The 14,453-nt window shown below is 38.3% G+C and overlaps 1 protein-coding gene across 1 annotated transcript in view; it reads right to left on the bottom strand.

Moving 5' to 3' along the window:
- Positions 1-10,098: 10,098 nt before the first annotated feature.
- The window catches only part of LOC307179823 (A disintegrin and metallopeptidase domain 3-like), a 110,555-nt gene continuing 106,200 nt past the window's right edge, over positions 10,099-14,453 (bottom strand). Inside the window, 2 exon segments of the mRNA XM_079909476.1 lie at positions 10,099-10,238; positions 11,267-11,429. Of these exon segments, the coding sequence (XP_079765602.1) occupies positions 10,235-10,238; positions 11,267-11,429 (167 nt within the window). The 3' untranslated portion in view covers positions 10,099-10,234.

Below are 14,453 nucleotides of genomic sequence, written 5' to 3'. Positions count from 1 at the left end.
TTACCCTCTCCTGTTATCCTATAAGAGCTAAGCTTGAAAAAAAGGGAAAATCCCAGTATCAGAATTTGAAAGAAGGTTAAAGACAAATCAGAACATGAGAGATGATATCTGGCTAACCACCAGGTTTTTTGTTTTTTTTTTTTGTTTGTTTTTTTGCGGTATGCGGGCCTCTCACTGTCGTGGCCTCTCCCGTTGCGGAGCACAGGCTCCGGACGCGCAGGCTCAGCGGCCATGGCTCACGGGCCCAGCCGCTCCGCGGCATGCGGGATCTTCCCGGACCGGGGCACGAACGTGCGTCCCCTGCATCGGCAGGCGGACTCTCAACCACTGTGCTACCAGGGAAGCCCTAACCACCAGGTTTTAAGGCAAGATGTAGGAACCAGAAGCTGGACTTCTAGTGCTCGCTCAGAGAAAGGAAAAATAGTCTTCTACTTTCATATTTATATAGTTGAAAATAAATCCCCTGGATAAAGACATGCTACCGAATAAAACAAGTCCTTAGTTATACTGTGAAGGAAGAGAACATAGAAGACCTAAATGTAAGAATTGAAGCCATAAAAGTCCTACAAGGGAACATAGGCAGAAAACTCTTTGACATAAATTGTACCAATTTTTTTTGTGGGGGGGGGGGGATCAGTCTCCTAAGGCAAAATAAATAAAACCAAAAGTAAACAAGTGGCATCTAATTAAACTTAAAAGGTTTTGTACAGCAAAGGAAACCATCAACAAAACAAAAAGACAACATGTGGTCTGGGAGAAAATATTTGCAAACAATGAGACCAACAATGGCTTAATATCAAAAGTATACAAACAGCTCATACAATTCAAAATTCACAAAACAACCGATTAATAAGTAGGAAGAGGATATAAATTGTTGTTTTTCCAAAGAAGATACACAGATGTCCAACAGGCACATAAACAGATGTTCAACCTCACTAATTGTTAGGGAAATGATGTAAATCAAAACTGGAATGAGGAATCAAATCACCTTATGCCTTTCATTTTTTTTGTTTTTCTTGCGGTACGCGGGCCTCTCACTGTTGTGGCCTCTCCCGTTGCGGAGCACAGGCTCCGGACGCGCAGGCTCAGTGGCCATGGCTCACGGGCCCAGCCGCTCTGCGGCATGTGGGATCTTCCCGGACCGGGGCACGCACCCGTGTCCCCTGCATCGGCAGGCAGACTCTCAACCACTGCGCCACCAAGGAAGCCCACCTTATGCCTTTTAGAATGGCTATTATCAAAAAGGCAAGAAGTAACAAGTGTTGTAGAGGGTGTGGAGAAAAGGGAGCCCTCATACACTATTTGGAGGAATTTAACTTGTAGCCACTATGAAAACTAGTACAGAGATTCCTCAGAAAATTAAGAATGGAACTACCATGTGATCCAGCTGTTCTGCTTCTGGGTATTAACCCAAAGAAACTGAAAACATTAATTCAAAAAGATATATGCACCCCTATGTTCATTACAGAATTATCTATAATAGCCCAGATAAGGAAACAACCTAAGTGACCACTGACAGATGAATGGATGAAGATGCGGTATGTATACACAATGGAATAGGAGTCGTAAAAAAGATGAAATCTTGCCATTTGTGACAATATGGTTGCACCTTGATGGTATCATGCGAAATGAAATAAGTCAGGTGGAGAAAGACAAATACTGTATGATTTCACTCATATGCAGAAAAAAATAAATTAAGAAACCAAACCAAAGCAGAACAAACACATAGGAGAGAACAGAGTAATGGTAAGCAGAAGGGAAGAAGGGTGGGGGATGGAAACTAAAAATTTGGTGGTGGGCACACTGAAAGAAGTTGAAAAATGTGGTACACATGCAACTTATACAATGTTAAAAACCAATGTTACCTCAATTAAAAAAAAAAAGGATATTGGACTCAATTCTGCATGAGACAATAAAAAGCACAATTCTTCAACTCTGTGCCTATTCTTACAATGTTAGATTATAATCTGTTGAGGAAAGGGAAGAAAACGTTGAAATGGAACCTTAGTGTGTCTTGTTAACAGTTACTGTTAGAACCGTAAAAAGGAAGCATTAGAAATGGGGAGGCCAGCAAGACAAACTCAGAGGGGAAAAGTGACACCACTGCAGAAGACAGAACATGTAATTGTCTTTGAATTTTCTGACAAATATCTTAAGCTACTCACGCTCAAAACCTAACTCAACTTCTCCCTGCCACTCACCCACACCTTCCTTTATCCCAGTACACTCCACAGCAAGGATGTGTTACACCAATAGTCGCAAAAATAAACTCTGCTCAGGTCTAAAACTTGGACCTGCTAGGTGGTAGTACTCCTGGGAAACTGATCCTGAGAAATTATGATTAAATAAGGCAGGACAGTGATCATAATGGCCCCAAATAAGTTAGTGGCAAAGGGGGTGAGGGAAAGTTATGGTAGAATCATCCCGATGTGTATTATTTTTACCACAGAGTTCACCCACTTAAAGCACACAGGTGAATGATTGTAGGGTTTTTAGTGTATTCACAGATATGTGCAACCATTACCACAGTCCATTTCAGTTCCCTCATCTCAAAAACAAGTCCTCTACCCTTTAGTTATTACCATCACCCACCCCAGCTTTTCAATCCCCACCCCCACTTTCAGCAGTAAACAACCACTAATCTTAGTCTCTCTAGATGTCCATGTTCTGGATGTTTCATACAGATGCAGAATACGTGGTTTTTGTGACTGGCTTTAGTCACTTAGCATAACGGTTTCAAGGTTCATCCACGTTGTAGCAATATCAGTGCTTCCTTTTTGTGGCTGAATACTATCCCATTGTATGGACGGACCACATCTTGTGTATCCATTCATCATTTGCTCATTTGGAGAAAGAAACTCTTGGTCTTTGTGATGAGATGCTCCCACCCCTGACCCAGGAGCACCTTCATTTATATGGATGGAAATTCTGTAGGTCCTAATTACACTCCACATAGGCTGATGTATCTCTAACCCATAAATAATGCTTTGAGGTGTGCAGAAGTGCACCCATCTCAGGAAGAGGGAGATGAAGAGAGGGGGCACTGAAGCAAGAAACTGTCACCCAGAAAAGCTCAGCTTCAGTCAGGAAAGAGCAGCAAGTCTGGGTTCCTTCAAAGGACAAAGAAAGATATATTCTAGAGCTCAATTTCCACGAGGGCAGGGAAGTATCACCTGGACACAGAACAGTTATCTATGACCAGGAACTCAGTGTGAGCAATTCTTTGAAGATAAAATGGATGCTAGTGACTCTCTGAGGGCTCTGGGGCTGACCTTGTGTAGCAACCCTTCCTCTCAATATCCTGAAGCTTGGAATGGGTAGGGGATGAGAATCACGAACTATTGCAGAGGTGCAGATTCTAGGTGTCCTCTCTTGAGATGGGAGCGATTAGCAGGGCCATGGGTATCTGAGGGCAGTCGGTGGCAGGAGTGCACAATGGAAAGTTTTCCGTTGGGATGCAACAGCCTCGCAGGTTCGAAAGAGGCCAACTTGCCTATTTCCTACTAGAGGATCATGGCGGTAGAAGGCTCCCTGTGGGTCCTCCTGGGCACAAAAGGCTTTCCGTGTCCCCAGCTTCCAGTTTGTCGGAAAAAGGCTTTCAGCTTCCTAGACCTTCCCTGAGCTCCAAAGGGCGTATTCAAACAGTTACTAATCAGGGAAGTGAGGGAAGGCAGGAAGAAACGACAGTGCAGCATGGGGCCTGGTGCCGTTCCTCTTCGGGGATGTGCAGAACCGTCTGACGCGTATGACTGAGCTCTTCAACAGGAACTAGGGCCCCCTCAAGCCAGATGCAGGAAGTCACTTGAGGCTGAGCACAAGCATGTGGACCCACACTGGCAGGAAAGGCTGATGACTGAGATTCCTGGAACAGCGCCCTGTTACCTCACCACCAACCAATCAGGGGAAGGTTCCATACCCTGCAGCCCTTGCCCCAAATTTTGCCTGTAAACACTCTTCCCCAAGAGCCATCAGGGAGTTGGCATTTTTGAGCACGAGCTGTCCGTTCTCCTTGGCTGGTCCTTGCAATAAACCTTAATCTGCTCCAAACACTGACGTTTCCCTTTGTTTGGCCTCGGTGTGCATCAGGCACACAAACTTGGGCTCGAGAACAGAATGAATCGACACAACGCGACATACTTTCACTCACAGGATTTACTTTTGTTTTTGAAATTGAAAGCTTTAAGCCATCACAAAAGGAGAGAAAAGCAGATTTTTTTATTCTTGAACCAGCCCAGTTAATGGTGTGTTTCTTGGCAATATCTTTTCTCCAAATTATGGCTTTTGACAGTATTGTTTAGTTACCATTCTAAAAGAACTACAGAAAGAAGAAATGCTACATTTTTAATGGTTAATAAAAGCTGTCTAATTTTAATATAGAACTACAGGTATATCAATTAATTAATATAAGACAGTTGATACTGTCACAGTCTACACCTGTGCTCTACAGAATCTGTAAACGCAAGTTCTTTTTGTTTCTTTGGTTTGATTTTTTCCAGAAACATTTGTGATAGCCACATTAAAAGGAAATGCTATAAACTGCTATTTATATATGTCTCATTTACACGGACTCTATGTTTCACATGGGTCAAAGAAAGTCATGAACAAGGAAACAGAGAGAAAAAGAGCAATACAATATGTGAAGAAGGAAATAATTGCTCTTTTCTCTATTTTTATCTACAGAGGAGGAGAACTCCCAACAGTCCTCTGTGCGTTTCCAACAGGTGTCCCACACACATGTTCAGAACAAACTCCTTCTTTACTCCCCTCCGCTTCATCGCTCCAAAACCAAGCTGGTTCTCAGCTGCTGTACAACACGCCGTTAGTAAAAGCTGTCATGATCCACTGTGTCAGAAATGTTCGTCTTCGTAGTTCTCTTTTATTCTAACCCAAATACATCTATCCAGTTACCACTTCAACCAAGTCTACCCCTGTTAGGTCTCTGAAAACTGTGTTGTTCTTTCCGTCTTAACGAATCCTGCCCTCATCACACTTTTCCTGTGCATTCCATTTCACTAGTCTCCAGTTCTGACTGAATCTGACTGAATTTTCTCCTAATTTATCCCTGTGAATTTTGTAAAAAGCACACCATAACTTGCTAAATCCCTCCCTTACCACGTCAAAAATACTTCAACTACGTTCCATTCATCTATGAGGAAATGTAACCTTTTAATCGTGGCATATCAGACACTGGTCCTGGCTCAAAGTTACCTAGGCAGATTTTCTCCTTCAACATCCGTACATTTTAAAATAAAATTTTAAATATATTAAGAGCACAAATTTAGACACAGAGAGGTCTGGCTTTACATGGTAGCCTAGCTATCTTCCTGCTGTATAGCAATGAACATCATTTAAGCACTTCTTCTTACACTCTACAGCCAAACTCTCAATTCATTCTGTTGGTTCACCTTCAAAATTTATTCCTAAGACCATCTTTACTATCCCTGGTCTGAGGTAACATCCCTTCTCTCCTGGATTAGTCCTGACATTTTTTTTTTTCATTGTATCATTCATGTGCTTGAAAAGCTCCTGCCCAGGTATATGCATGGGCTGCTCTGCCAGCTCTATGCCTGTCTAAGACAGACTTGGTTTACAGCTGGAATGGTAAAGCTCTCTCTTTACCTGTGGGGAAGCCTGAATATCTGGTTTCACTTTTTGCTGAGATAAGGGCAGTGGGATTTATGATGGGCTTTTTAAAATTTAAAATAAGGAACCTTGAGATCTTGTGCCTGAGGCGTCTCTCTGACCCACAGTGCTTGCCTGCACCCTCTCTTGCTGTACTGTATCCTTTGCATTTAGATAGAAGCCTTCTGTGAGCTGACGGTGATGTCAGGTGACTCCTTTCAAATATCTAAACTAGGTCATTATTTGCACCTCCTCCAACTCCTTGCTGACATGTCACTTGCTCCCTAGGGCCTACTCAGTCAGCCACATTTAAAGTTGCCACCCAGTTCCTCCGTCAGTGTCAACTGCCCAGTTAGCCCCACTTCTCTCATCTTCCCCATAAAGAATCACCTTTCAGTACCAACTTATAAAATATGTTTATCGGACGAATGTGTCCAATTCTTGAGGCAAGACCTTAATATAACCATAAAGTACTGGTGGCAGGAGATGACTGTGAAAAATAGAAAAAAGTGTAAAAGAAAGCAAGATATTGCATTTACGAATTAAGACTTGGAGAAAGCTGGGGAGATGCGTGCTCACTGTACCGCTCTAGGAGAAAATGACTGAAGTTGTATGGAGGTGAGAAGTTCAGGTGAAGACACCCAGCATGATGAAGGAACTATGACGGAGAACATGAGAAGAAGACAGCCGAGGGCCAGAATCTTCACCTAAGATGAGGGCCTTTAGTAAAGAGATCAGAGAAGAGGGAGAGGGTGGTCTAGGCAGAAATAAGACTACTTTACATTGAGGACAGGAGTCATAAATGATTTGCTTGGTGGCCGATAAGGAAACAGAGACCCACTGACTTTTTTCTCCATCAAAGTCAGATGTGGCAGGTAAGTAAAGAGATGATCTCGGGATCTCACACTTAGATGAGTTTTTGATTGTTTTCCTTTACTTCCAGGGATAAGTCTAATATGTCAAATATCACGATTTCTTTACGCATGAGTTAGAAATTTGAACGACATATACAGAAGCCTCCTTTATCCTAACTGACGGTAAAGAATTGTTCTTCTGCCTTGGAGGGTGAGTGCATTTAGCATTTGCCTGGCATCCTCTAGGTCCTCAATAAGTGTAAATTCCATTCCCTATCGCCAGTCTTGTATCAGAAAATATGTGGCAAAATTGCAGAGTTCTTAAGAGCTTCAACCTTAGTGTCTGGTTGTCAAACTCAAACTCAAAAAACTCACTAAAATTCTACACATGTGCGGAATTATTTACATTCTTTATGTCTGTTTCCTTATTTCTAAAATAAGGAGAACACAATGTTCTGTGGCAGCCTGGATGGGAGGAGAGCTTGGGGGAGAATGGATACATGTACATGTATGGCTGAGTTGCTTTGCTGTGCATCTGAAACTATCACAACATTGTTAATCGGCTATACTCCAATACAAAATAAAAAAGTTTAAAAGAAATAAAATAAGGAGAACAATAACCGGGGAGTTAGTGAGGAATAAATACAGGTGTTGGGAGAAAACTTGTGTAAACCTTTCATTTAGAATGTTAAATCTACCAATCAAATGCATGATTGCACATAAATATTTTAAGAAAATATTAAAAATCCCTTTGAAGTCATTTCTTTTTACAAAGATGTTGGTTAATAAATCTGTGGCTAATGTGAGTTAACGTTAAATGTTTCTAGATAAGTATAAAATAAAATTAACATCAAATGGTTTGTTTTAGTCTTTGTTTTAGTATATGATAGCAACAAATAGAAATCAAAATGATGAAATACGGGAATAATATCTTCCTTATACTGAGGTACTGTTAAAAATATTGTTTTAAGTATTTAATGAATTATATAATTTTGTCAATAGTTTGATTCCTTTACTTCACCTTTAACTCTAAGACTGGTTGCTGTTACTCTTCCTACTGCTGTCTTCTGATAGAGATTTGTTTAAAAGAAACAACTATTTTTAAGGTTAGGAAACACTGTAATCTTAAAGTCAAGAAAAGTAATGAAGCTAGATTTGTCCTAATTACTCAATTAATATGTACCAATATCCACTTTGCTTTCTATATGCCACTCAGGGATAATATATTGTAGTGCTTGTTTTTTTTCCTAAGGTTAGCCTAACTTTTAAATATGTTAAGCATTTTTAAAATTTCAAACTAAAAATCCATCTATTACTTTTCTCTATTTTGTCTACATGGAAGACTGGATGAAATATTAAAATATCTATGATAATGCTTCTCCAATTTAAACAGATAATTTACATATAAATTCTTAAATTATCATAACTTCAGTTATATGATTTCTGTCAAATACCTACATGAATACTTATTATTTCACTTCTGTTAATGAGGTCCTTAATGAGGCCTCCCTATTAGCTATGCTTAGTTACACTTTGTGGTATTTATACAGCCTCCATTTGTTCTTTGGCTCCTATACACACTCAGCTCCTGTTGAAGAGGAATGTCATGGTGTAAAGCTTCCTACTAAATGGCTACAATTCTCTGGCCACAGATGATAAAATCAGGCTTGAACACCTAACTCAGGATTATAAATCCAGACAGAACACTGGCTGAAATGAGATACACTTGCACAGTTATTTCCTTCTGTCTCTTGAGAAAATGAACTAACAGGCACTGGTTTTGGCAGATTACTGGGATTTTTACTTGAAAATGAAACTAGAAAGAGTTGAGATAGGTACTCTGGACCATGTGTAAGCAGAGCAGTCATCTTGGAGAGAATGGACATGGACAAGAAGAGACGATGTCAACCGTAAAGGCTTTGGGTGATGGAGACAATGGCCTGGCTCATAACCATCCAGTTCCTTACCACCCTTTTGTGTTTCAGCTCTACATCATTTCTTGCCCTTGCAGCCCTGAAACCATCTACTGTTGCTCCAAAATTTAGGCTGTCACGAGCAGACTTTATGTCACGAGCAGTTCTTTATGATCAGTGGTACCTTACTCTAGCATCTCTTCCCAAAGTCAGGTCGAGTTCTTGCAACTATTCAGATTTGTCCAAGATGTCTTAAGTAAGAGCACAGGAAGACATGCCAGATATCATTCAATTAAGTCAGTTTATAACAGTTGAATGATTGATGAATCATGCAGAAGACTACCCTGAATTACCTGGTCTCTGCTATCTTGTTCATAAATAAGATTAACTAACTTGGGAAGTAGAGGTGTTGACTGAAATTTTATATAATTATTTTGTCTCTGGCTACACAAATGAGAAACAAAAATGACTTCCTTTACAATGAAGAAACGAGACCCACCTCTTTACCCTTGCTTCTGCATTCTCATTTTCCTAAATATTCACTAAGCAAATTGTGGCTTGTATGTTGTTACAGTAAAGAAAGAAGCAGTATGAAAGTGAAGTAAGTCAGACAGAGAAAGACAAAGTGTGATCCCACTTATATGAGGAATCTACAAAAAAAACCACCCTTACAGATACAGAGAACAGATTGGTGGTTGCCAGAAAAATGGGATGAGGGGGCGGTGAGCAAAATGGATAAGAGGGTCAAAAGGTACAAACTTCCAGTTGTAAAAAAAACAAGTCATGGGGATATAATGTACAGCATGGCGACTATAGTTAAAATAAGGAATTACACTCTTGAAACTTGCTAAAAGAGTAGATCTTGAAAGTCCTCATCAGGGGAAAACCAAATTTTTGTTAACTATGCATGGTGACAAATATTAACTAGACTCATTGTGGTGACCATTTTGTAATATATACAAATATCAAAGCATTATGACATAAACATGAAACTAATATGTCATATGTTAATTATACCTCATTAAAAAAAAGACCTAATCAAGCTCTGCTCTACAAAAAAAAAACAAGAAAAACAAACAAACAAAAAAAAATGGAAAAGCTGCTCAAGTGCCTTAATTCTAATTTTAGAAACACATGAGTGATATTGATTATGTGTAAAATGGGCAGTATCCTATGTGTGTTCTCTCCCTCATTCTTTGCCATCTTATATTTTCTCAGTTTCCCCGTATTCTATACTTCCCTGTCTCTATTAATCTTCACCTTCCTCATTCTATGCTGCCCTCTCTCTATTAATCTTCACATTCCTCATATTCTATGCTTCCCTGTCTCTATTAATCTTCACCTTCTTTATTCTATGCTGTTCTGTCTCTATTAATCTTCTTGGCACAAGTGAATGTCAGTGCAAGGAAACAGGGTTGCTTGGGAAGTAGACAGACCTTCTAAAGCAGTTACAGCCAACATGGCTTGCTATTCGAAAGGTACTGAGGATTTACTGAGTTACTTCAGTTGTTCCTGGGCCTATATAAACACGAAACTTACCCACCTGCCTGAAATCTGAAAAAAATTTGGTATGTTTCTGAACATTTACCCAATCCATCCAAGAGTCCCTACTTATAATATTCTGAATAATATTTGAATTTTCTCCTAAATCATTTTAAATATTAAAGATAATGAGTTTACTCACCCTTCACTTACTGTGCCCTCTCTGTCCCAAAATATCTTCATTTTATTCCATTTAAGAGCAATGATGGGAATTAAAATGAGGAAAGGCAGGAAAACGTAGAAACTGATCACAGTTGTGCTTTTCGAGAAGCACCACGTCGTTTTACCAACATGTCTGTGCTTTTACCTGAAAACATAAGAGCACCTTTTAACTTTTTCAGAAATGGTATTCAAAGCATATTAATAATTTGAATTATAAAACTTTGGAATTCAAATAATATAATCATAGAGTTAATAAACTTAAATTTAAATGTGTTTTCCAATATTCTGTGACTATGCCCCAAAGTGCATTATATATTTCTGTCAAATATATATATATATAATTTATTTTTAACCTTTGTATGTATATTTAATATTTATTTATGTGCTACTTTCTAATGTATTTTATTCTATCATATTCCCGTCTATGAACTGCTACTTAGAACACATTAGATTGATATTTTCATCTAATAGGTTCTTCCATTTTAAATATAGAGCAAAAAAAGAAAAGAACTATTTTAAAAATTATTTATGGAAAATTATTGATATAACTGAGGCTAATTAAAAAAAACAATAGTAGACTAGGTTAATTTACATAATAGATGTATAAAGTGATATTGTTTTAATTTTGACTGTACTAATTAGAAAAATAGATATTCCTCTTGGCATTATAAAGACATTACATAAAACTAGAAAACTAAATCTATGGAAACTTGGCCCAGTTAAGCAAAAGAAATAAACCAGACAATTAAAATACAAAAAACTATATCAAGCAATCAGAATTACCACCAAAGCAACTATTGGGGATATTAAGTGTAAATGAATTTAATGCCCCCTCAAAAAGACAAAAGGATCCGTGATGTTGAAACACACACACAGTCCAATTATATGTTGATTAGAAGTAATTTACCTTAAAGTGATTTAGGAAGTTTTATGTATTATAAGAAATAAATTAGCAAATATATGCAAAAATACTGAAACTAATCAAACATGCAGCAGTCTCATGCTATGGTAGAACTCAACACTTTATAGCTCTCCTTTCCTGGCCTCACCCATCAGAAAAGGTCCATTCTCCTTTAATCCATCTTTACTAAAATTATCATGTTGCAAGTGGAGCTTCCTTCTCATGTGGTTAATTACTCCAAAGACTGATTAAAGAGATCACTATTAGATTACCTGGGAGATATCCATTGCTCTAAGGAAGAAAGATGGGGAGCTTCTACTTGTGGGCATGATGAAATTTTTCCATTAAATGTGTCAAATAATAAAAATATGAAACAGGATAAGACATGAAGGAAATGGTTTCTGGAAGTCAACAGGAAACACAGAACTAAAATATCTGAAGAAAAGAAAACATGATGTTGATTTTATGGAAATACAATTCTACCTATGGATAATTTGCTGATCTCAGAACAGAGAATTGGAGTCCTAAGCAAAGTACATCATTCCCATGGAGCAGAAGACAGAGCTCACAGCAGAAGAAATGGTGGGAACCTGAAGGGTGCAGCATTGAACAGAAAGTTGCTCTGAAATTAAGGATTCCAGAACTGTTAAGGGGATCCTTGCAGGTGTCCTTGGCAGAAGGATAAGGAATATATATGTGTATATATACATACATAGTATGAGACAATCTGAAGCTAATTAGACAGCAGCTCTTACTGGGGTGAGAGTGGAAAAGAGATACCAGAGTTTGAGCAGTAGTGGTAAAAAGAGCACCAAGAAGATCCCAATTTCTCCACATCCTCACTGGTACTTGTTGCCTGTGTTTTTTATTATAATAGCTATCCTAATGAGTGTGAAGTAGTATCTCGTGGTTTTGGTTTGCATTTTCCTAAGATGTTGAACATCTTTTCATGGGCTTTTTGGCCATTGGTATATCTTCTATGGAGGTGTGTTTATTTAAATCCCTTCCCTTTATTTATTTATTTATTTATTTAGGCTGCATTGGGTCTTCATTGCTGCACGCGGGCTTTCTCTAGTTGCGGCGAGTGGGGGCTACTCTTCGTTGTGGTGCGTGGGCTTCTCATTGCAGTTGCTTCTCTTGTTGTGGAGCACAGGCTCTAGGCGCGCAGGCTTCAGTAGTTGTGGCTCAGGGGCTCTAGAGCGAAGGCTCAGTAGTTGTGGCACACGGGCTTAGTTGCTCCACGGCATGTGGGATCTTCCTGGACCAGGGCTCAAACCTATGTCCCCTGCACTGGCAGGCAGATTCTTAAGCACTGCACCACCAGTGAAGTCCCTAAATCCCTTCCCATTTTTAATTGGGTTATTTGTCTTTTTATTATGGACTTGTAAGTGTTCTTTATATATTCTGGATACAAGTCCCCTATGAGATATAATATTTACAAATATATTCTCCCACTCTGTAGTTTGTCCTTCACTGTCTTGGTTGTTATCATTTGCAGCACAAAAGTTATCAATTTTGATGAAATTCAATCAGTCTATTGTTTCTTTCTTCACTTGTGCTTTGGTGTCTTCGATAACACAGCCTATGCCAAGGTCACAAAGATTTACTAATATGTGTTCTGAGTGTTTTATAACCTTAGCTCTTACATTTAGATCTATGATCCAATTTCAGTTAATTTTTGTGAACCTTGTGATGCAGTAATCTAACTTCGTTTGCATGTGGATATCTACTTGTCCCAACACCATTGTTTTAGAAGACCATCCTTTGTCCTTTGAATTGTTTTGACATCTTTGTCAAAAATCCATGACTGTTAGCATGAAGCTTTATTTCTGGACTCTCTCTTCTATTGAACTAAATATCTATCCTTATTCTTGGGAGAGTACTACACTGTCTTGATTATTTAGCTTTGTAATATGCTTTGGAATTGTGTTTTCAGTTTCAAGTTTTCTTGAAAACTATGTTTTCAAGATTGTTTTTACTATTCTGTGTTGCTTGAATTTCTGTAAGACTTTAAGATCAACTTTTCAGTTTCTGCAAAAGAGACAGCTTGGGTTTGTTAAGGATTGTGTTGAATTTGTAGATCAATTTTGAGAGTATCTGGAGTAATAACAATATTGAGTCTTCCAGTACATTAACAGGAGATGTCTTTACATTTATGTAGATCATTCTTTCAATAATGTAGTTTTAGCTTTCAGTGTATATCTTACACTTCTTTCCATAAAATTATATCTAAACTTTGTATTATTTTTGGTGATGTCATAAAATGGAATTTTTGCCTGACAATTTTGCTTTACTGTGGTAAAATACTCAACACATGAAATTTATTACTTTAAATATTTTTGAGTGTACAGTCAATGGCATTAAGTACATTCACATCTTTGTGCGTCTATTATTACCATCAAACTCTAGAACGTTTTCATCCTCCCAAACTGAAACTCAATCCTTTAAACATCGATTTACCAGTCCCCCTTCCTCCAGCCCCAGGCAACTACCTTTCTACTTTGTCCCTATGAATTGACTACTGTAGGTACCTCATAAAAGCACAGTCATCCAATACTTGTCCTCTTGTGACTGGCTAATTTTAGTTAGCATAAGGTTGTCAAGTTCCATCCATATTGTACCATGTGTCAGAATTTCATTCCTTTTTAAAGCTAAATAATTTTCCATTGTATGTATATACCACCATATGGGTATACTGTTGATGGACGTTTGAGTGTTTTCACCTTTCGGCTATTGTGAATAACGCTGCTAAGAACATGGGTGTCCAAATATCTGTGCGTCCATGCTTTCAGTGCTTTGGGGTATATACCTAGATGTGTAAATTCAGGATAATGTGGTAATTCTATGTTTAATTTTATGAGGAACCACCATACCATTTTCCACACGGGCTGCAGCACTTCTACATTTCCACCAGCAATGCACAGGAGTTCCAATTTCTCCACATTCTCATCAGAACTTGATATCTTCTGAAACTTTTAAATAATAGCCATCCCAATAGGTTTGGATTAGTGTCTAGTTGGAGTTTCGACCTGCAATTCCCTCACAATTAGTGACGTTGAGCAACTTCGCATGTGCTTATTGTCCATCTATGTATCTTTTTTGAAGAAATGTCTATTCAGGTCTTTTGCCATTTTTAATGGGATTTTATGTTTCTTTGTAGCTGAGTTGTAGGAATATTTTACATATTCTACATATTAATTTTCATCAGATATATGATTTGTGAACATTTTCTCTTATTCTGTGGGTTAGCTTTTTCCTTTATCAATAGTGTCCTTTGATGCACAACAGTTTTTAATTATAAAATTCTAATTTATCTACATCTACTTTTTTCTTCTGTCGCCTGTGCTTTCAGTGTCATATTCAATAAATCATTTCTAAATCTAATGTTATGAATATTGCCCCTTTTGTTTTCTTCTAAGGATTTTATAGTTTTAGCTCTTGACATTTAAATCCTTGATT

Source organism: Stenella coeruleoalba, assembly GCF_951394435.1.
Source record: "Stenella coeruleoalba genome assembly, chromosome: 21".
NCBI classification, from domain to species: domain Eukaryota; kingdom Metazoa; phylum Chordata; class Mammalia; order Artiodactyla; family Delphinidae; genus Stenella; species Stenella coeruleoalba.
This window is presented reverse-complemented; position numbering and strand designations above follow the sequence as displayed.